The sequence below is a fragment of the Chaetodon trifascialis genome, chromosome 5 (genome assembly GCF_039877785.1).
Source record: "Chaetodon trifascialis isolate fChaTrf1 chromosome 5, fChaTrf1.hap1, whole genome shotgun sequence".
Taxonomy (NCBI): domain Eukaryota; kingdom Metazoa; phylum Chordata; class Actinopteri; order Chaetodontiformes; family Chaetodontidae; genus Chaetodon; species Chaetodon trifascialis.
In genome coordinates, this window is record NC_092060.1 from 1085463 (window position 1) to 1107074 (window position 21612).

Genomic DNA, 21612 nt, shown 5'->3' on the forward strand with positions numbered 1-21612 from the left:
ATTGGGATCAGTAAAGTATGCCTTGTCTAAGTTCAGTAGCAGACTACTGCACCTAGTGTGTAAGAATGAATGCTACTGCAGGTCCTTAATCCCAACAGCTGTCAGACTGTTCAATGACAGCATCATGTAATGTAGCAGCATATTGATGCTGTCTTTCTCAATTCCACATCATATACCCACTTTGTTTTACAGTTACATTTCATCTGGTGCAATTTCCAAGTTGTATATTTCCCTCAACTGTGCAATAACACTATTCATTATCCATATTGGCAACAGCATTTTTTTTTCCCTATATATAATGCATGCACATAGACTTAGTTTTTTCTCAAGTCCAATAGTAGTTCTCAAGTACAATACAACATATGAGTAGTTTTTCTCATAAGAATATTGCCAATAGTACTTTCTGTGGCAGTATGATGTTTATGGCATTTAGTATTTTTATTATCTGTGCAAATGTACATATACATAGTTGTTTTTCTATCCTTTAACCTGTAAACTTCTTGACCCTATTGTGCATATGTTTTTGCTTTTTGTAATACTTGCTGGCTGTAACGACTGAATTTCCCTAGTGTGGGATCAGTCTTATCTATCTGAAACCACAGAATTAGAATTCCATTCCAATGGAGTGAACACAATCAATGAAAGGCAGTTAAGGCACTTTAATATTTGAAATAATCACTTCAGATCAAATAGCATCTCCTGGTACAAACTGATAACCTGCAACCACAAACATTTAAAGCACTTTGTTTTACATAACCGAAGAAAATCTGTATTTCTTATTAAGTATTCTCATGAATGACTTTGTACATTTCTCATGATGTATACAGACTCGAAAACTGCATCTAGCTTTAGGTTTAAGGCTATTCTTACTTCTTAATAAGGGTCAAAGGGGCAAAAATCGTTCCTTAACAGGGAGTGTGATTATTCAATTTTAGCATAACACTAGCTCAGTGCAGACCAATTAAAGGTGAAAAGAACAAAGACAAGGAACTCTGTTTCTAAAAAAGTTGGGATGCTGTGTAAAACAAATAAAAAACAGAATATGATGATTGACAAAACATTGAAAGTGAAAATAGCACAAACACAACATGTCAAATGTTAAAACTGAGAAATTTCATTGTTTTGAAAATTACATCCGCATTTACAATTTGATGCCAGCAACAAAAACAGGGAAACAAAAACTATTAAATTCTAGGGTATTGTAGCAAAACCCTCAGTGTGAGGATGCACTCTGAGAAGAAGTAAATTTATCACTTGTATATCAAGCATGGAGGAGCCATGCATTTGAAAGCTGAACTCTGTTACAACCTAGACAGACCTGCTGAGTGGTGATGCATAATGTAACTGGCTCCTGTTTAAGCTGCCTTCAGATTTAATAAAATCACTTGACATTTTATCACCATTATATTCAGTTTATAAGCACACATGTCATCAGACACCCCAGTGGCTCAGCAGTGTAAGGCACATGGTTTATATAGAGTAGCAAAGTGAGTGAAGCTGCAGGTCCTGCAAGATTTTACTGAGTGAAAATCTGTACCTTGTCTTTAAATGGTAACCACCAATATTTCCACTTTGTTCCTATGAAATCAGTTTTGAATACCTTTGGTATGGTAAATTTGTCTACACACTACAATTCCCATGATCATCGCTATTTTGAAGATTCTAAACAGTATGAGCACAAATACCAACTGTAGAAACCTAAACACTGTGTTGGTGTACAAAGGAACATCAACCAACCAGGCAAAAAATACAGCCAGGCAAACCAGCATCTGCCCAGGGACCCCAGAACTCCACAGATGCCAACAGCCCCAGGCATGCTGTGTGTCCAATTGTTTGTGTAGATTTCATAGAATATGTGTTTGGGAGTATGCACTACTAATGCACAGTAACAACTGGTATAATAATCAAATGGGTCTTCTTCAAATACCATATTTATTTAGGCCATGTGTTTTAAGAGGGGGAACCCTCTTTAAAGTCCAACTGAAATCACTTTTAGTCATCCCTTTTCGCAGACAAAAGCCATACTCACCAGCACTGCTACCCTGATCATTACCTGGAGGAATTGTTTTTGTGAATCCAAATGGCTGAATTAGCTGAACTGGACTTACCCTGCCAGCTCCCTAGTACAAAGTCTAAGTAATACATGATCAAGTGTGAATAGAAAACCTCACTGTACAGAGAATACAAATTGTGAGTAGGTGTGTTGCCGCTTCTTTCTCTTTTCTGCTTGCCTGTATATTGCTTTCCACTCCATTCATTTCTTCCTCCACCTCATGCTCTACCCTGGGCCAAGCCAGAACGCACCTGACACAGACAGCCTCCTGTTGTGTGCAATGTGTGAAAGGGCAACTCTGGACAATGTCTGGAACTGACGTGAGAAAACAGCTAAAAATAATGATAAAACAGTGATTTTTACATGTATTGTTAAGAATTTTATTAATGAAGTAATAAAAACATGAAAAGTTTCAGGAAAATATAGGACTGCTCCTATTTGTCTTTGTGTTTGATTTACGGCATTTGGAAGGGCTTGACTGTGTTTGACTGGCAACAGCTGGCAGGCTGAGCTCCAACAGAGGAATAAGATAAGCTTGTGTTATAGCTTAAAAGCCATGGGCAGACAGTGTGTTGTTAGCAGTGGTACTGATATAACATTTGACTATGACAGAACACTGATGTTATTGCTTTATAAAATGTTTCAAAATGAAGCTAGTAATTGGCTGCATGAAAAAGAGTTGTCCATCTATGCTCATACAGAACTAACAGTATTCTGACAAATCAATGGAAAGATGGGGGCATCATCATGAAACCAAAAAATATTAAACGTAAAGTTCTCGCTTTTTGGTTTTATATTTTTTTCCAGGGTCACAGGGCATATGCAAGACAAAGCATATATGTATGCTATGGCAGACAAAAACATGCAATGTAATTTCAATTAGATTTGACGCCTTCATGGGTACAGAACATATTCCTGAATTAATGTGTTTATATTACCACAGAGCACATTTTGGCTCACACTGCATAGTCAGTCAAGAGCAATTGGAGTTAATAAGGGCTCACTATCAAATCATGGCCTGTCTTAATTAGTGTGTTGTAGGTAACATTTATTTTACAGATCACACTAGTACCTTTCAAGTAAGACCCCCCACCTAACTCAGAAAAGGTCCTAAAAATAAATCTGTAATTTGGTAGTAATTAACAAAAAAACAGACACTGCCCAACTTGGTTTCTGGTATAAGCAAGAGTCATTCAGTCAGAGCACAGGAACAGTTAAATTCGTTGTTCCATGTGGCTGTATGAGCGAGCTTACAATTACACATACATGGAAAATAACGGGCATAAAACAATTGCTTCCTAAATCCACACAATTCTTTCTCTCCTATTTAATTAATTACCTATTTTACCTGTTCTTTCTTAAAAACTTGAATAAGTGGGTACTTATTATATAACTGGACCTGCATAAGGTGTTACCAAAATGACTTATTTCCAGACACCCTGGAGGCCTGAAATAACTGCTGTCACTTTGCTACTCCATAACTATGACACCCCCCCCCCGCCCCCCATACCACCACCACCACCAAGAAGATTCTCATCTAGAAAACATCTTTTGGCACAACAGTTTACACTGCAAACTAATGATGAATGAACTGCTTGCTGAGTCTCTGTTAAGGCACAGAGTATACGTACGTGGGCTGACACACAGACTTTTTGGCTCAACAAATCAGAAGACAAACCATGGCTTAGCAAACAGAACAATGGCATCCTTGCCACAGATAGTACCCTTCTTGTTGACAGCACTTTGAGAAACTTCCTGTCCTGAAGTTCATACTTGCTTTGAAGCTGGAGGATGCTGGTCAGCTCTAACTTATCAGGAAGCTGCAACAGAGACAAGAAGATTTCTAGCCAATCGGAAATGAGGCATTGTCTCAGCCCATCACAGTAGGTAAAACAAGATCATCAGATGTTAAAAAGATTTATTAAAGTCACTGGACCATTAACAAAAAAAAAACCTATTGAAGAAAACATGAAGCAGATTACTCCACTTAATGGAGGGGGCACTACCATTTAAATTGCTGGAATACCATAACATAACAACATGTCCTCAGGTCATATGCTGATCTTGTGACTTGTGTGTGCATATTTCCTGCCAGAGTCAATTCCGGTCACTTTTACAACTGATGGTGGTGTTTGGATGAACATTGAAATGTGTTGTTGATTGTTCTTTTTAATGGTCTAGTTAAAAATAAATATTTTATAAATAATAAATAAACCCCTTTCACACTTTACAACCTGGATGTCTTAGAAAATGAATCTACATAGACAAGATAAACAGGTATGTAGAAAATGAGTCTGTTTGTCTCTACCTGTATGGGTATCCATGGTACTTTGCTCTGAAAATGGACAGCAGCCAGCTGAAGAACAGCATCACCAGACCAATGCCTGCTACACACATAACTTAGACACAAGCAACATCATCAACATCAATTTTACTTAACAGTATATTCATGTGCTTGTCCATATATATTCAGTACCATCATCAGCAATTTAATATAACTGCTTTCCATTTCAACATCAGTAATAAACTGCCATAAGTCACAACAAAAATTAGGACATTTCCAGACCTGCAGTTGCCTTGCTTTGTTGCAATTCAGGGGCCTCTTTGATAAAACTTTTGCATTTGCCCATTTGTGTCATTTTGTTTGTGTTCACAAGGCAACCTTCAAGAGCAATCCAAAAGTTGTAAATAAATGCCATGCGCAAGCAAGCTGTTCTCTCATTGGTCAGAAATATTACCAAAACAAACAAAACAGCAATTTAGATTGTGTAGTGTTAATTCTTGTCATTTATTCTGGATACTGTGTCTATTGTCTTTTATTGGGCTGTTCTATAAGGATTCAAGCTAGCTAGTTTCCATTTACATGCCATTTATCCTTACAACATTTCTGTAGATGTACTTCATGTTTACATTTTTCTGCATATTCTTAAAGGGGTTCAAACTATTTAACTGGGTCATGGAGCTCTTGATTAAAATTTTCACTTTTTCCCTTGCTATATTTGGACTCTTTCTATATATTTTGTGGATATTTCTTGGTATTTTTCTATTTCTTACTGATCTTGATGGCTTTAGATAAAGCTTTCTTTGAGCCCTTCAAAGCATTTTAGAATAATGTACAGGAAGTTGCAGTGGTGTTAACTCCCTCTCTCAGTTGGAATCAAGCTGGCTGAAGGCAGTGCTGTGACTTGGCTTGTAAGCTGCCAGTTGTGTGGTTTTAGAATCGTGTTATAGTGAGTGTTTGGAAAATAGATGCTAAGTTGCTTTCATGCTAAGTCAGAAATGAATGTTTTCAAGAAGAACAAACTATTAATTTCCTCCTCATTTTGGGGAGTAATAAGGAAGAGAGCAATAATTTCCTAAGTTGACACAGTAAACTCCACGTTGGTGAAAATTTATAGATGATATTGATGTACTGTATGGGGTCCTTGCCATGCATGCCTCGTCTTGTCATGCTGTAAACTGGCAGGTTTGTTGCAGACTATATTCTTCTGCATGTAGAAAGTTTCAACTGTAGTATAATTTTGTAGCTGATATGTGATGAAAATTAAGCAATGTCACGTGAGAGTATGACATAATAGAAACATATAGTGAGCATTGTGTGAAACATTAAGGTCACAAGCTAAAGATTCACAATCATGCACTCCTTTATAACTCATAATTATGTATTTTACTATAACTATCAATGAACTGATTGTCCTTATACTCTCACCATGGTCTTGATATAATCCTAAAGTGCACTTAATGACAATATTATTCTTTATTATTCTTTTATCTTTTTTTTTTTTTTTTATAAATGGAATAAGCAACAGCTAAGAAATAATGGTGTCTGGATTTGATAATAACTCCTGTGCAGGAGAAAGAGAAAGGAAAAAAAGGCATGCCCCAAGGATGTCCTCGTACTGACTAAGCATTAGACTGGGAAAGTAGGGGAAAAAACAAGGGAGATCAGCTGCCAAAAGATTACCTAACGGTGTATGAAACCAGAGACTTTGGAAAGCACCTGCGGGATGTCCCAGAGGTGTGGAAAACCAGTACCAAACTGAATAGAATACAGAACACAGACCATTGCAGTTCAGAGCTCTTCTGATGTGCCTTCTCCTTTCTTGCCTGGCATTAAAGTCTTTGCTACCCAGAATACAGACTCCTGCTGATTTTATTGAACACCATCAAGAAGATATTTTTCTGAACAATTGAACACAGCTGAAACTTTTGATTTTTGGTCCATGTGGCTTGGAACTTCGGTTTCAATACACCACACAACTCGTCTCATTGTGAACCTTTGGTGCAAATTTCCCTCAAGCAGACGCTCACCAGGAACACCTCAAGAGCCCCCTTTCAAAAATACTGCTTCCAGGCTGCCCCCATTGCTGGATTCAACACAAGCAATATGATGCTCTAACCAACTGTAATATTCCAAATCAAATTCAACAGGGTATTATAATCATTTCTACCAATTCTAGTATTTTTGGAACACTTTAGTTGTTCCCTTCTTGTACAACTACAGTGAGGCTTTTTGCTCCTTCAATACAGTTTGAGGCTATGCTGAGTAGCATTAAAAATGGCTGTTAGTTTACAATTTGGCCAAATAACTCTGAGCTATTGTATAGTACAGTGGACATTTTTATCTGAGCCTACATCATAAGGAACCAAAGCCTTTAGTCTTTACTGCTCCTTTACTGTTGCTATTGCACCCGTAACGACAGTAGATAAATGTGTTGATAATGCACTTGCTCACATTTTCAAGTCTGTCTTTGAAAATTGCTTGTATGCCCATAAAGAGTTTCCCTTGTCTATACTGGCCAGTCAGTGATCTCTTCCAAACTCGCTCCAATATAAACCAAAGCTTTCACGAGGCTTAATTAGCCTGACTTAGTCATCAAAGTCACACCTTTAGTACAAAATTCCATCTTTGGGTTTACTCTGACCAAGATTGTGGGGACAATGCCAGTCAGTTAACACTGGAATCACAATAGGAATAGATATCTTCAGGCTGGTGTGGACAGCACGGTCGGGAGTGATACTTCAAACAAAAACTGATTCTATGTACATATGGACATGTAATTATTATTTTAAGACAGCCTTGAAAAAAAGTGTACCTTTTAATGGCACAGCAGGAGAACCACTATTAATTAATACAGTATGGATATTGTGGGTGCTCCTTAACCTGCAGATGGAAAACAGTGCTTACAACTTTTAAAAATTATCTAGAATAAACCTGAGGAAAATAGAAATAAGTGAGAGTGTGTGTAACATACTCTTCCTCTTGCCAATGTCCATGTCTGATGTAGCAGCCTCACACAGCAGCACCATTCCCATGGTAACAGCAGCATCTGACATTTTAGGTCAAGGTTTAGACAAGAAATGCATGTGATGTATGTCGTTAGTCTACTCATAAGTCGACTAGAATTTAAAAGCTGCAATCCACCAAGTGCCACTTTAAGGCCAGGCATGTGGTGGTATGGGTTGAAGCAGTGGTTTGCAGCCCTGTCAATAATCTGCCAACATGACTGCTGATAGTGACAGCTGACAGTCTGGATTTGATCTACAAAGGATTAGTTTTGGTTGGGCTTATTTTTATCTGTGCATTTGACAAGAGTATATGATATTCAATGTAGAGGGGTTTTTTGATTAGTCACAAGTATTCTTTGAGTGCTTGCTGTAAAAGTATGAGTATGCATTAAGCTGAAGGATACTGAAGAGTAGGACAATATGGGTCTCAGCCACAAACTGGGCTTGACTGCTGCCATGGACATAACTCTGAAAATGCATGGACAGATCAATACTATTCTGATGGTTAGTTCACATATTACACTATGAGAAAAGCAATATTGTAAAGAACGTTTTTCTTTCTTACAACTTGGCCGGTGCTGGGGTTCTTGTGTGCATAAGGTGGTCCTCTGATGTGGTTCCACATCTGGCCTGAAGTCATGATGAGGACAAAGCACTAAAACACACAATAAAAACATACAGCAACACAAGGAAGACATTAAAGTTTACGATGAATTCAACAGAGACTAGGGTAGACTTCAGCATTTCCTCTACACTTAGAGATTTTTCATAATGTGCCTGTTTTTTTTCCGTTTATAGTAGGTTTAGAGAAAGTGGTATCACAACATGATAAGGGTGGGTATACTGATGTTGCTTCTGTCACCTTCACCATTGTGACATCATGCCATGACATGGGGGTCCCCCAGGGAACAGTACTGTCACCGTTCCTTTTCACCGCAGCAGCATTTTTTTGAGCTGGAATATAACTTTTGACCACAAAACAGCAAAGGTAAGACATACTGTATGATTTAGCAAAGTTTTTTTCTGCTACTGTTTGGCTGCTAGCTCGCAGAGTTTTCCTCGCACAGTGAGGAGACAGACATCTTAGTGATCATCACTCTCTGCTTTCATATGATACCAGGCTTGTGTGGTTTACATGAAGTGGGGAAATAAAGTGGACATTAGAGCTGAGCAATTTTATCGATTCTGCGATTTATATCGATATTTTGTTTCCCCAGAGAATATCAATTTTTCAGCTGCGAGTATCGATACATTAAGCGCCATTCAAATCCCCCGTGTTCCGCACTTTGCAGGAAGAGCAATTAGGTCTGCCAGCCGCTAGTGTCGCTATAGAGCATTTCTAGCAAGTTACCCAGACGCCGACGTCTTTCTCTTCCGGTTAGAGCTGAGCGATTCAGGAGAATGGCGGCGAGTATAAATCCAGTGCCTGCATGCTTAAAAGCAGATATGTGGGAGCATTTCGGGTTTGAAAACAAAAAGGAAAGCGACGATTTAGACAAAAGTATGGCGGTTTGCAAGCTGTGTCACACAAACGTGAAGTACTCTGGAAATACCACCAACCTGCGAGCCCACCTAAAACGTCACCACCCGGACAAGGTAATGCTAACTGAGACTGAGCCCAAGAAGCTGCGGCGCGACCCGAAACAAACCACGCTGGACAGTGACGGCAGTTGTTGCCACAAGTTTCCATCTACTTCACCGAGGTCGCAGAAAATTACGGAGTCCATTGCCTACTTTATTTGTCAGGATTTGCAGCCATCTGAGGTAAAGCAATCCGGAGAGTATGCATAGGCCTAAATAATACATTGTTCAAAGTTTAAAAGGCAAATCCTACAATGATAACAGTTTAAAATTGTTAAATATTAAATAGTTTAAAAAGCATAAATACCATAATGTTAACGGTTAAAAATGGATAAATATTTGTTTAAAAAGCATAAATAGTATTTATGCTTTTTAAACTATTAGGTATACTATTAGGTTAGTATTTATTAAATAACTGTTGAAAATTGATAAATATTTAATAGTTTAAAAAGCATAAATACTATGTTAACAGTTTAAAATGGATAAATATTAAATAGTTTAAAAAAGCATAAATACTAATGTTAACAATTTTAAAGGCATAGATATTAAATATACTAATTAAAAGATTTATTATAGTAAAAGCTAAAGAATTTCATTTCATGTTGACCTATTTAATTTAGTTGTCACTTTGGAATGTGAACGAAGAAGGGACAGCAAATGCTAGTCCTGATGATGAGGGGATGGCATCCGAAGAAAAGGCTGTAGATGATGGTGAGTGATTCAAGGAAGGAGAGAGCAGTCAAGATCAGTATCACCCATCGTTATCCAGTTAAGTGCACTGTGTTGTCTGGAACCTCTGTGTAGGAATTATGGAATGTGCTTAACTATTAATAATGTGTTTTTGTTTTTATTGTTTATTTATTTGAAGGTCAGGGTCCTCCACCCAGGAATCCAAGGCCGTCTTGTCCACTGGCTGCCCTTCTTGGTGAATGATATGGTGGTGGTGCAGCACGACCCAAGAAAAATACGCAAGAGGATGAAGCCAAGGAGCAGATGACCCACTACGAGCAGGCAGATCTCTTGGAAGTGAAAGAAGATCCACTGGTCTGGTGGAAGGAGCACCAGTTTGAGTATCCACTCTTGTCACAGCTTGCTAAGAGATACCTCTGCATTCCTGGCACTAGTGTCTCCTCGGAGAGGGTCTTCTCCACCGCCGGAGATATCATCTCTGCTCAGAGAAGTGCATTTCTCCCAGAGCATGTTGATCAGATTCTATTCCTGAACAAAAATCTGAAGAGAATGTAGATCACTTGGTCTGCACTTATGTGGAGAGGAGTTTTTCTGTTTAGTGTTCACTTGTTGGTCAGAGCTTATAGGCCTTAAGCTACTCTGATAAGACGGGTACAATTTTAAGTTGGCTTAAATGTTGCTCCAATTGACTTGAATTATTGGCTGCCATGGTTTATTTTTACTTAACCTGGTGGCTAGACTGGCTAGTATGTTCAGTATCAAGTCATATGTTCAGTATCAAGCTAAAAAAGCTGCCAATTAAGGCCACTTGCTACACTTTAACTCTCCATTGCTCACTTTACTTTTGCACTCACTGTTTAAATAAATGAAACAAATTTTCTCAACACATCTTTGATTCATTTTGTCCAGCATTTCAAGCTGCCAGTCAGAGCCATATATTGTGTAATTGATGCTTTCAGTTCAATTAATTCAATCCAAGTCAATGGAACACTCACAAGATGTCACCAAAATCACTTTGTCCCTTTAAAATCTTTCAGAAAATGATGTAAGTGTATCGAATTGTATCAAAATGTATCGAATTCGTGAGCTGAATATCGTGATATATATCGTATCGTGAGCCGAAAATCGTGTATCGTATCGTGAGATTAGTGTATCGCTACAGCCCTAGTGGACATACGCTATTTTCATCTTTTTGTTACAAGATATGCTTGTGGTTAAGGTGGTGACGCAAATTACTCGTGTTAGCCTGACAAAAAAAACAACAGACACAGCTCCTCTTTTTGCCAAGTTCTTCTGTGTCATCATGCTCTACAAGTTCTGCAGCTTTGATTTCAGAACTTTCACTGTCTCTCCCATTCATCTTCACAATAACGTAACACCAGAGCACTACAGTTTACCCTCACCACGCCCTGCACCATGCCTGTTTAGAAGCGCAACATTGAAAATGGTCCTGTCTGAAACAGTGTTGCGTAGCGCAAATTTCCAGACATTGTGTAATCACATAAACCAGTGTGGCGGTATATTAAAAATTCATATCATAACAAAAATATACACCAGTATTGTGAACCTGTATACCGCCCAGCCCAACCACTAACTACTAGTTTCCTTGCTAAAACACTGACTCCTGTAACAAGAAGATGTGGAAAGTAACATTATGAGCAATGCACAATGATTTCTCAATTATTGGCAACAAGAAACAACACAATAGTCTTCTGAAGACCTAGTGGATTATCATTATAGATGATATGGATTGCTTTGGGAGCCAATACAAAGCAGGAAGCTTTGAAGCTCAAGGATGGATTGATACTGACCTTAAACTTAGAACCTGTAAGTTCTGACATTTTAATGTTGCTTTACCGTTTATTTTGTTGGTCAGCCTGTTGAATTTGGCATTAGCATGTGGCTAGTGGCTAGTGACATCTATTTTAAAACCAGATGCTGGAGCAATGTTGGTATACTTAATATTGACAGACTGTCAAGAGAAACTGTTTTTTCATGTTGCTTTTTCTGTCGTCTCACATAGCTAGACCAAATATTATCTCCACGCTTCATACTACAACATAAGCTCAGCTGGTTTCTTGGAAGAGAAACCCCGCTCTGCTGTGTGGTGCATTGTTATGTTTGTTTGTGGCACCTGTATGTATACGTACTTGACAGACCTACCCCATGGTACACTGACTACAGTACTTTTATAATATACTGTTGTTTGACTTTAAATTCCCATTCATTGTTTTGAGTCCAGCTTCCCATTGATTATTATCCAACTCTCAACAATGCCCATTGCTCCTAGTCAGAGAGAAATCACAAACCTTAAACCTCTGCAGGCAAAACAAGCTAGCAAGCGCAACAATTTTAGCAACTCAACCAAATATACTAACCTACTTAACATTCAACCATTCAAAGCAAGTTGGGAAGAAAACAATCTTAACCAAAAAAGTTAACAAAAACTATCCCAGTTACCAGCCAACAGCAATAGACTTCACTTGTATAGCACATTTCATACAACAAATGCATCTTAAATGCTTTACAGCAAAGAAATGACATGCACTGAGTGCTTCACATAAATGTAGACAAAAATTGACACAATAACATGTTAAACTCTGTAACCTAACATAAAATGGAAAATCACTATTGAAACACACTGTGGCCACCTTGTGGCAAGAAACCATATAGCAGGGATTCCTAGCTCCCTCAAAGTCCTCATATGTGATTTCTTATCAGCTGGTAATACTGTATCCCAAGGGAATCATTTGGGGAAGCTTTGATATTAGCAAAAATTGGGTACTTCCCAACCCTAGCTTAAGGTTCATATCATTTTCATACTCTAACCATTCAGTGACTCATCGTGTCCTATGGATGGGGTATAGACCACTCTCATCAGGATGGAAACATTTCATGAAGGTGATGACTCAGAACAACTTTGTCTTGATTTGATTTGATTGATTTTTTTTTCAACATCTCTTTTGACCAGTGCCTATGGTTTTTGCACCACTTAACTCCCAAATGTGCATTCATCCTTGTGATGAGGCATTTATGCATGGCAGCACTACTATTACATCCCCCTCTAGGTAAAGGTCATGCTTTTTGAATGCACTATTTCCTGTATACGTAGAGAGATTTCGGATCAAAATGTCACTGCTTTTGCAGAATTATCTAACTGGCTGGGACACTTTCAGCTCAAAGCAGTCTACTTCCCTCTCTTAAATTCTTGGGGGAGAACAACTGCCATGTATTCATCTGTGTATGGATGTATGTTTGTGTGGCAGTCGGGAGATGTGTGTGTGTTGGCTGTCGTTACCAGAGCAGAGAAGGCCCAGACATTCTTGTTAAAGAGAAACTCCAAATTGTGTCTCCGTAGATATGCCAGGCCTCCGATCACAGCAAGGAGGAAGCCCAGCAGGAGAGGCCCTGCATAGTTGGGAGGACGAATGATGCGGATCTGAAAACCAGTCAAACATGAGAATAGTCATCAGAGACTCCCATCATTGTGAGTGTGATAAGATAATAAAAGAGAGACAGAGAGAGATCAAAAAGACAATAGAAAAGGATACAGAATACAAAATAAAAATCAACTGTACATTATATAAAAGAGTATAGAATACTGTTGCCATGATTGCTGAAGGTCAGAGTTGAGATTCATTTGCTCATTTCATCATAGCAAATACAATGATGGAGCACATTTAGGGGCCCTGGTCTCTCAGATTTAATGGTATACAGTTGCAATCAAAATTATTCAACCCTCATTGCATATTAGTTTTCAATAAACAAAGTAGACAAAAACAGTTGAAGTAGTTTAATAAATCATGGTTTTTATCCAAATTCAACACATGCTGCTTTTAATCACTACTGCAGTCTCAAAATTATTCAACCCCCTGGGCTCTATTTTCGTTTCCGCCGCTGGCATGGCGCAAAGTCAGGTCCGCTTCACCGATGGGGCGTGGCAGCATAGACTTTGGTATTTTCGTCGCCTCACCTTTAAAAACGCCACTGGCGAGACTTCCGGTTTGGACATGGAGTCAAGTGTAAAAAAACCCCGAAAACTCGAATAACTAGAGTTAGAAATTATACCGACTGTAATGTGAGCGGGGAAAAGTTGGAATGGGAGGGAAAACTCGAATCACTCAGGCTAAAAACATGACAACAGACGAAATGGAGGAACCGCTAGCTAATCATGTAATGGAAGAAGAGGGCGGCCATGAAACAGCACACCTCGCTGAAAGTGAGGCGGAAATGGGCTCGGATCTAGAAATCATCAGCAAGGAGATAAGGGATTTAAAAACTTGGATGATTTCAAACAGGATATAAACCAACAACTTACTAAAGTCGCCACTGAACAGCAAATACAGAGCGGCAGGATCAATGAGTCGCGGATTGAAAAGGTGGAACATTGGGCACAGGAGGCTAACAACGCTCTTATCATCTGATTGAGAGAACAAAAAGCTCTTCAGCATAAGTTAACTGATTTGGAATCCAGATCGAGGAGAAATAATCTCCGTATCTACGGAGTTACAGAGGGAGAAAAGGGTGAGTCCGTTGCCAAGTTTATTCAAGACCTGCTCAGACGTGAACTCCACCAGAAGATTTTAATTTCCAAATTCAAAGAGCACATCGTTCACTTGCACAGAAGCCTGTAGACTGAGCCAAGCCGGGACCCATTATCGTGAACTTTCTGGAATTCTCTACCAAAGAGAGAGTTCTGAGAATGGCATGGAGAAAGAAAATACAGCTGGGAAACAAAGCCCTGTCATTCTACCATGACTACATGACAGTGCAAAAGAGAAAGGAGTATAACGCTGCTAAAAGAATCTTGAAGGAGAGAGGTGTACGATTCCAGACCCATTGGGAGACGGGAACTCGAATCTACAACAGCGCGAAGGAGGTGAAGCAGAAACTAGAGAGACGCAGACTCGAAGAGAAGACACCGACACAGACGACCGCGGCAGCTGGGCTGGAGTCATGGCTCTGCACAGCCATGGAGTGGCAGCGCAATGAGGGATCCCCGGAGGAGTTACACAACAGGAGCTGCACGAGCCAAGGAAAAGTTGCAAGAGTTCCAAAGATTCTTTGATTAAGATCAGCGAAAACCGCTAGGAATGTTCTGATATAGCCTGTGTTTTTTAGTTGTCAGAATAATGGTTACCCTGCTATTCCTACGCTAAAAGAAAAGTGATTCTCGGAGGTCGGGGTTACTTTATTTTCTTTTTCAAGTTATAACGTTGGACTCATTTAGAAAGACTATAACCCTCACTGTAGGAATTGTCATTACTAAGTTAGGCCCCTATTCATTCAGGAGGCTTTTCCCTAGATGCACCAACGGGATCAGATTGTGGGAGGACAGAAAGATCCTCAATTGTTTGGAAGTTCATCCGTTTTATTTGCTCTGTTTGCTCCATGCTACCATTTTGGCATTGTTAGTGGGGCCACCGATGTTTTTTTCTTTGCCTATTTTCTTATTAGTGATGCAGTGTAACAACGTGAGAATAGCGTCCTTAAATGTGAATGGCTTAAACAATACAATTAAAAGAGGAAAAGTAATGGCAAAAATGAGGAAAGAAAAAAATCAAGTCAAGTCAATCAATCAAGAAATGCATTTAACTCAGCAAGGACACGAAAAATTGAGGAAAATGTAAATGTAGGTATGCTGAATAACCGAAAAACACAGGAGGAGGTTAAGATTGAAATTAAACGCTGCACAGAGGTCAACTTGGACAGCCCAGTGGATTCTACCATGCTATGGGACACGGTTAAAGCTGTAATGAGAGGGAGGTTAATAGCGAGGGCAGCCTACCAAAAAACGACTAGAGAGGCAGACTATAAGAAGTTGGTTAAACAACTAATAACACTGGAACAGCAACATAAAAATAAAAAAATAAAAATGAACCAGCTTTTCTACAAATAATGAGTGTGAGACGGCAGATAAATGACATCCGAAGTCAAGAGGGTGGGTGGGTTTGACACAGCCGAGTCAAATCTTCACCAATCACAGCAGCTCCTCGTCTCACCTTTAACAACGCCGCTGGCAAGGTGCATGACATGTTTCGAGGATGACTGAGCCCGCGCAGGAAAGTGTCTCCCAGGAGGAGACTGATGTCACTCATGTCTAAATATGAGGTCCTTGGATGGTAAATCCTCCTCCTCCTCCTCCTCCTCCTCCTCCTCAAAGCAATATTGTACTCCATCTTTGTAGATAATGTTAAGCATTACTATGGTAACATTTGTATTTGGAATGAAATGACGTGGGTAATAGCGGACAACGATCATCACTTACATTTTTTCCATGTGTCTGTCTCTCTCTGCCTCTCGAGTGCTCTGAGATAGATCCAATATATATGCTCTGTAGGATGCCACAGCTGTTTCTGGTTGGCACAGCGACATTAATTGACTAGTTTGCATCCCTGTTTCACCTATACATTCGGTGAGGGGGGGGTGACCATTATGTGTGCCAAACGTGCTTGCGATGTCGTCAGATGAGATACTGATCAAAATATATAAATTTAGGTCTGAATGTATGTGCTGACTCAGATAGTTGCACTGAATCGTGGCTGTTACTAATTATTGATCACAGTGAAATGCCAGACACTGTGGAAACCTGCCTGTGAGGTGTTGGTGACGTGAGCGCACGACTCCGCCGGTTTATGAAAATCCACTTGCACGTTAGTGTGCCACTGGCGCACAGAGTTGACCAGTACTGGGGTGGCGAGCTTTCAGTGCACTTTTGTGCCGCCAGCGAAGACCGAAATGGGATGAAAATCCAAATGCGCTGGCTGATTATGCGGACACCTCCCCCTACTGCGCTGCAACGCCCATCCTGGCGCACCTCTGTACACCTCGGTTTACCAAAATACCAAGTGCGCTGCGCGCCCGCCTGCGCTGTACGAAAATACCACTGCATGGGATGCACACCCTGCACCCCACCAGCGGGGGGGACGAAAATAGAGCCCCCTGTCTCAAGCACACGCTCAAGCAAAATAAAAAATTAATTTCCAGCATAACAAAAAAAGAACTAGATGCCACAATTAGCAGATTAAAGTCAAATAAAACACCAGGTAGTGATGGATTCCCCAGTGAGTGGTATAAAATATTTAGGGAGGAATTAACCCCGTTACTTCTGAATTCTTTCAATCTGACTCTGACAGACAAACTGACAAACTGCCCCCCTCTTGGAAAGAGGCCATAATTTTAGTTATTCCAAAGCAAGGCAACAATAAAGAACTCTGTGAATCCTATAGACCTATTTCAATTCTAATTGTGGATTACAAGATCTTTAATTCAATAATTTCCAAAAGGTTCGAGAATTTTATGTCTGACTTGATAGATGAAGATCAGTCAGGTTTTTATTACAGGCAGGCAGGCTCAGGATAACATTAGACGTATCCTCCACAGAGTAGATCAGATCCAAAAACAGGGCCTGAGAGCAGTACTAGTAAGCCTTGATGCTGAAAAGGCCTTTGACTGTGTCAACTAGAGCTTTCTGTACCAGGTTTTAGGACAACTAGGGATTCATGAACAGATAATACAATGTATCCAAGGCATTTACCGGTCAATCTACGTTCCAACCCTCACCTACGGTCATGAACTTTGGGTCATGACCGAAAGAACGAGGTCCTGGATACAAGCGGCTGAAATGAGTTTCCTCCGCAGGGTGGCGGGGCGCTCCCTTAGAGATAGGGTGAGGAGCTCTGTCACCCGGGAGGAGCTCAGAGTAGAGTCGCTGCTCCTCCACATCGAGAGAAGTCAGCTGAGGTGGCTCGGGCATCTCTATCGGATGCCCCCTGGACGCCTCCCTAGGGAGGTGTTCCAGGCATGTCCCACCGGGAGGAGGCCCTGGGGAAGACCCAGGACACGCTGGGGTGACTATGTCACTCCGCTGGCCTGGGAACGCCTCAGGATCCCCCCGGAAGAGCTGGAGGAAGTGTCCAGGGAGAGGGAAGTCTGGGCGTCCCTGCTCAGACTGCTCCCCCCGCAACCCGGCCCCGCATAAGCGGAGGACAATGGATGTATGGATGGATGGATATTAAGACCGATATCAGGAGGTGGTCAGCCTTTAACATGGACTTTGAGACACGAATCAAGGTAATAAAAATGAATGTGGTACCGAGACTGTTATACCTTTTCCAATCCATCCCACAGATGATTCCAGAAACACAATGCAGACACTGGGACAAACTTATATCTAGATTTATCTGGGCCGGAAAGAGACTGAGGGTCAGGTATAGGACTCTTCAACTTCCAAAAGAAGAGGGGGGGGCTGCTACTTTAACACAGCACAAGTTAAGTTCCTGGTTTGTACATGCTGCCCTCTATATCAGGCAAGATGGAAAGACATAGAGGCCAAGATGGAAAGTTGCCAGATTCAGGCAACATTAGGGGACAAAGGAAACAAATTGGCTCAACAAAGCAAAAATGAAATTATTAAACAAACACTGGTTATCTGGAGCAAGATGGTAAAAGAATACAATATGGAGGGAGATATCAAATTATTAATTTGGCCTGCTCTAGATCCCAGATTCAAACCAGGAATCAGTGATGCTGGATTCAGATGATGGTGGGACAGGGGCATTACAGCAGTATCTACATTAACCCACAGAGGGCTCTTTAAAAAATTTCAGAGAGTTACAAAAATTTTTTTCAATAAGAGATTATTACGAGAAAAGAATCAAAACAACATTATCCAGAGAGGGCAATACAATGATAGATATTCTGAATGAAGCCTATGAAAAGAAGAACAGAAAAATAATTTCAAAAATTTATCAAGGCCTTCAGAAACAGAATGGGATCAACACAGGATACGTTAAAGCAAAGTGGGAGAAAGAACTAAACATAGAAATATCAGAGGAGGATTGGTGTTCTATGTGGTGTGCACAGCATTCATCTCCAAGTTCAAAGAAGTGGAGAATATTTGGCTGGAAAAACTTGATTCGTTTTTTCATTACACCTCTTATAAAAAGAAAATTCTCCCAATTACAAGAAGAGTGTTGGAGGCAGTGCGGAAACATGAACGCAGATCACTCCCATATATTTTGGCTATGCCCAAAAATTCAAACTTTATGGGGTAATGTATGTATTACTGTGGGAAAGATCTTGGGATACACAATTCCTAACAATGTGACAGTCCTCTATTTTTGTGTCTTAAACGAAAATGTGATTATTAAAAAAGACTGGTATCTATGTAAAATACTGTTGATGGTTTGTAAAAAAGCTTTAACAAAATGCTGGTATAAAACTGAGTCTCCGAGCATTAACCAATGAATGGACAGATTGAAGGAAATGTGTTTAATGGAAAAGATGACTTTCTCTCTCAGATCTAGAGGATCAACCTTTTCCAGGAAATGGAAGAAATGGACTGCTTTTATCAAAACAATTAAGGACGCTACTCATTAACTGGACATTAAATATAGGATGATCAACTGAGGAGCCCCCATGTTTTCGTCTGTGTTTTTGTTTTGTTTCTTTGGCAGCTTGTTGTCAACTTGTTTTTTCTGGTATTGAAAATGCTACATAAAGAGTGTCACAGAAAAAAAAAAAGCCGCTGGCGAGGCACATGGCAAGTTTCGAGGATGACTGAGCTCACGCAGGAAACTGACCGACGCCCAAACTTCTCCCACGAGGAGACTGACATTCTGGTCCGGGAGGTCCAGGCTCGTAATGCAAAAAGCGGTTCAATGATGTCAGAAAAAACGGACTGACTGATCCCCACTACTGAGGCCACAGTATGATGAAAAGACGAAGAAGGCGAAGAAGGTCAGAGCCGCCAGCACTCTTAACGCGACCGGGAGAGCGCAGCCAGGGTGCGCAACGGAGGCCATGATGCACGCTACCACGTCGACGACCTCCCTTGGCAGATGTAATTTGTCCCTCTGACATGCAAAAAGAGTAGATCTTTACACTTGTAAAATAGTGTTGCTTATGAAATCCATGCAGTCCATCCATGTTTCAGAAAATTTAATTTTATTTATTAAATGAACACATTTTGAAATCTTACAAAAAAAATAAAAATCAAATGCAAATCAGGGCTGTAGGAAGTCACTTTCATCTTTACGCAGGACTGTAAGCTGCCGTCTGTGAGGTGTGAGCGGTGTTTGTTTTTAACATAGTTCAAGGTGGAGAATAGCTGCTCACATGAATATGTAGATCCAAAGATCGACAGGACTCCGAATGCATATTTCTTCATGTTTTTGTAGGTGTCGGGGATGGCATTCCATGTTTCAAATACAAGTTTGTCCGGTCTTGGAAGGTTCTCAATATCACTCCATTTGTGATTCTGAGCATGAGTTGCCTTCTGACGGGAAACATCTTCAAGATCATCTCTCAGGCGTTTAAACTTAGACACCCATATATCTCTGTCGGCTCTGTCGGCTACGTCAGCCAGCTTTATTTTAATATTTCGAGATCACAATAATCTAACAATTTACAACTACAATTAAACAAATGAACAAATACAAATAAGATACTTTGTTCTGATATTTTGCAGTTTTGGTGTCGCTGGGCTTTCCACGCATGCCGGCTGTCAAATCTGCCTGCTGACACGTTAAGTGCTGTCAACGTCTCTGAAGAAGGTGAATGCTGATCACCAAAATTGCACAAGGTCTGAAGGAAGAAGTTAAAAACTTTGACTTAATAAGAAGACATGATACACGTTTTTGAGACAAATAACATACACTTCAATCGGACACTTCTAATTTATTTTCCCAAGCCACGCAGAGCCGCAACATAAGGATGAAAGAGCCGCATGCGGCTCCGGAGCTGCGGGTTGCCGACCCCTGGTCTAGAGGAAGAAGAATGAAGCATATGCTGTAATGAACACCCTGCCTACATGAAGCATGGTGGTGGCTCAGTGATGCTCTGGGGCTGCTCTGCTAACTCTGGCACTGGAAAACCTGCAGCGCGTGGAGGGCACGATGGATTCAGTCGAGTATCAGGAAATCTGAGGAAAAAACGTCATGCCGTCTGTGAGGAAGCTGAAGCTTGGGCATCATTGGACCTTCCAACAGGACAATGATCCCAAACATACCTCAAAGTACACCAAGGTTTCGTTTCAGAAGAAGAAATGGAAGATTCTAGAGTGGCTGTCACAGTAGCCTGATTTGAACCCCATAGGAAATCTCTGGTGAGATTTGAAGAAGGTGGTTGCAAAAGGCACACCCAGGAATATTACTGAACTGCCCATGAGGGATGGGCTTAGGGCCGGGCGATAAAATGATAACAATATGTCTCGCGATAGACATGTAATCAATATCAATAAAAAATGTGTTTGATAAAACATCCAATTTTTTTTTTTTCTTCGTCGGAAGAAACCAGAAGTTGTGAAGCAAGGTTGGCTGCATTAACAAAGGCACTCGCTCTCAGGTAACTGAACACCGTAGGGAGTAATCACTGATCAATAGTTCATTTGCGCCATCTCGTTGTCTCGTGTTTGATTCTTCATGAGGACTGAGACGACAAATAGAAAGTGAGTGCTGCAGCAAATGAAGAAATTGTGATAAAACAGGGAAAATCAGCTCGCCAGTATAGCAGTTTTTTTGGATTTTATAAGTCGGACCATAGTCAGACCATTGTGGTCTATAAATCATGCAAGACTGTCGTCCCCACCAAGACCGGTAATACCACAAACTTGTTTAACCACCTTCGCCGCGCTCACCCTTTGGAGCACAGCCATATTCGCCAACGTCCAACAACATCTGCAACCGCAGCACTACCACACAAGCAGCAGACCACCATGCAGAGGTGCTCTGCTTCAGTGCCAATGACAAATAATCTAAAAGACACAAAGACATAACGGAGGCAGTGGCATATTATATCGCTAAAGACATGCTTCCACTGAGCACTGTGGAGAAGCCAGGTTATAAAAATCTCTCAAATGTGCTTCTTAAAAAAAAAAAAAAAAAAAAAGATGTAACACATTTGCAATAAAAATATAATTGTCCAATCAATCTTACTGTACTGTCTATCATGTTTGTTTTTTGTGTGTCTACCTCAGTTTCTGCTATGTTTACAAAACA

General features: G+C 40.3%; 1 protein-coding gene across 3 annotated transcripts in view; it reads right to left on the bottom strand.

Annotated features, from left to right (window-relative positions):
• The window catches only part of LOC139331318 (dolichyl-diphosphooligosaccharide--protein glycosyltransferase subunit MAGT1-like), a 74609-nt gene that overhangs the window by 46851 nt on the left and 6146 nt on the right, over positions 1-21612 (bottom strand). The window contains exons 5-10 of one of the 3 annotated variants that reach the window (XR_011602182.1): positions 12912-13052; positions 7908-7997; positions 7747-7810; positions 7309-7383; positions 4362-4452; positions 3778-3873 (exon numbers count right to left, since the gene is read on the bottom strand). Coding sequence is in view for 2 of the 3 variants with exons in the window: in XM_070962741.1 (XP_070818842.1) it covers positions 3858-3873; positions 4362-4452; positions 7309-7383; positions 7747-7810; positions 7908-7997; positions 12912-13052 (477 nt within the window). In the remaining variant the exon portion in view is untranslated. Of the gene's footprint in view, positions 1-643; positions 3874-4361; positions 4453-7308; positions 7384-7746; positions 7811-7907; positions 7998-12911; positions 13053-21612 lie in introns of those variants that run through there. The other 2 variants (XM_070962741.1, XM_070962742.1) reach the window with 2 other exon arrangements.